At 38.9% G+C, this 2,000-nt stretch overlaps 1 protein-coding gene across 1 annotated transcript; it reads right to left on the bottom strand.

The window, feature by feature from the left end:
* Nucleotides 1-299: 299 nt before the first annotated feature.
* LOC127096508 (uncharacterized) lies at nucleotides 300-1,508 on the bottom strand. Its single transcript, XM_051035068.1, has one exon. The coding sequence runs from the start codon at nucleotides 1,506-1,508 to the stop codon at nucleotides 300-302; it is 1,209 nt and encodes a 402-aa protein (XP_050891025.1).
* Nucleotides 1,509-2,000: the final 492 nt, after the last annotated feature.

Genomic DNA, 2,000 nt, shown 5'->3' with positions numbered 1-2,000 from the left:
GAGAAACACCCTTGCTTGATTGGTTGACTGATCTCCTGATCAGTTTGACCTAAATTCTTGCTTGCTTGCTCTTGAGGCAACTGAGGACAATGCAAATGCTATGCAATGTATCATGATATGCTATGACCTAATATGAGATGGTATGCACAATGATAGGTGCAAATTTGAGGTGCTACATTAACAAATGTGGAAATATGGTTGGTAGGCACCCCATTTGCAGCTCCTGTTTTATGCAATATTGCATACTTGACAGTCAACTTCCCAGCAGGAAAATGCTTTTGAATAGGCCACTCTTTCACCTACATTGTTGTAATTTCTCTACATACCTCATTGTTTGTAGCTTCCAATTCACCTTCACCCTCAACTCTTCTTCCCAGAAAATTGTTAATAACAGTGGGAGAGAATGTGATACACTTACCTCTCACAAACACTTTGCAAAATTCCTTGTTGTTCTTATCAGTAATATCCTCAGGAATGTTGACAATGAATTCCTTAACTAAACCCTCATAGCACTGAGAGAATCCAGCCATAGTCTTCAACAATCCAGCAGCCTTTATCAGGTCCATGACCTCCTTGACTTTAACAACATCCTTTCCTAACTCCCTTTCCACAACCACCATTCTTTGATTCACAAATTTCCATTTGATAGCTCCATCCTCAAGATGGAAAGAGATATTATCCAGATGCACATCATCAACTTTACCAGGGAACTTCCTCACAGTGGTTTTCTTCACAGGGGAGATGCCAGGGACATCTTCCTCAACATCCTCTTCAGACTCATAGTCTTCTCTAACCTTCCTCTTCTTCACTTCAACCTTGCTCCAAGATTTGGAGGGACCAATACCAGCAGTCTTCTTAGTTTTTCTCGCTGACATAAGTTTAGCCACAGATCTTCCTTTTTGAGTCTCCATACGTTTAGCCACACTTGGCTTTAGGTGATGAAGTAAATTATCCTCTTGATCATCAGACCTATCATCCTCTAGGTCAATCACATCATTTGCATCATCGTGCTTCTCAGAGTGGAAAGCATTGGCAGTTTTAGATGCCACAGATTTTCCTTTACCATACACAGTTTGCCCTAGGGAGCATAAACCTTCAGCAACCATGTCCTTCTCAGAACTGGAGGAATCGTCATTCTTCTCACTATGTTGTTCAACCTCAAGAAAGGGGTACATTTTAGATAGGGGAGTAGAGACTCCCTTAACAAAATGTCCTTCATTAAGGATTCTAGTGACTAAGTTTCTTATGACGTGATCAGTGTGGTGTATATCTTCCTTAGAGTTAGTGGCATGAGTTGAGACATAAGGGATACTAGAGATGTTACCTTGATTTGGGCATGTAGAAGATGAGGCATCTATGGGATGGTTTAAATCAAGGGCCTCGCAGGGAATAACTGATAGAGGAACCACATCCAGAATCTCATCATCGCGAATGTCCATGGAAGGAGCGCTAACCTTGCGAGTAGACTTAGTAGTTTTTGAATCAGAAGTAGTTTGATGTTGTGACATCTTGAAGTTTTTATGGAAAAATGTTGTTGCCCTAGCAGAGAAGTGTGAGGAAGGAGCAGGAAGATGGAAGAGCTAGAGTAGGTAGTGAGGTTGTGGGGGTAGCGTGTGAGAACGTAATAGATGGTATTTCCAAAACTAGGTGATGATTTACCATAATGGGGGCGCTTTATTTTAGCCACATATACACTACTTTGCTTAATTTTCCCACTCCATATTAATTGCTACAAGTCTTCATAAATGCAAAGCCCTAATTTTCCTATCAGGACTTCAAATGATTTGTGTAACACCCCGATAAAAATAAGATAATTATTTAATTTAAGTTAATATTATATTTATTAATTTAATTAAATAATTGGAATTATTGGATTATTATTATTATTATTATTGGAATAATAATTATTGGAAAATATATATAAGTTGGAAATAAGAAAAAGAGTCCCATTTGGTAAAGAAAGGGTTTCACGTGAAAAGCAGAGAAGCGGCTGAAAAGAG

This window comes from Lathyrus oleraceus, chromosome 6, assembly GCF_024323335.1.
Source record: "Lathyrus oleraceus cultivar Zhongwan6 chromosome 6, CAAS_Psat_ZW6_1.0, whole genome shotgun sequence".
NCBI lineage: Eukaryota > Viridiplantae > Streptophyta > Magnoliopsida > Fabales > Fabaceae > Lathyrus > Lathyrus oleraceus.
Note: the sequence above shows the minus strand (reverse complement) of the source record. Positions and strands in the feature narration are given on the sequence as shown.

Bases quoted from the DNA above. Each gene is read 5' to 3' on its own strand.
- LOC127096508 (XM_051035068.1), bottom strand. From the start codon at position 1,508: ATGTCACAACATCAAACTACTTCTGATTCAAAAACTACTAAGTCTACT.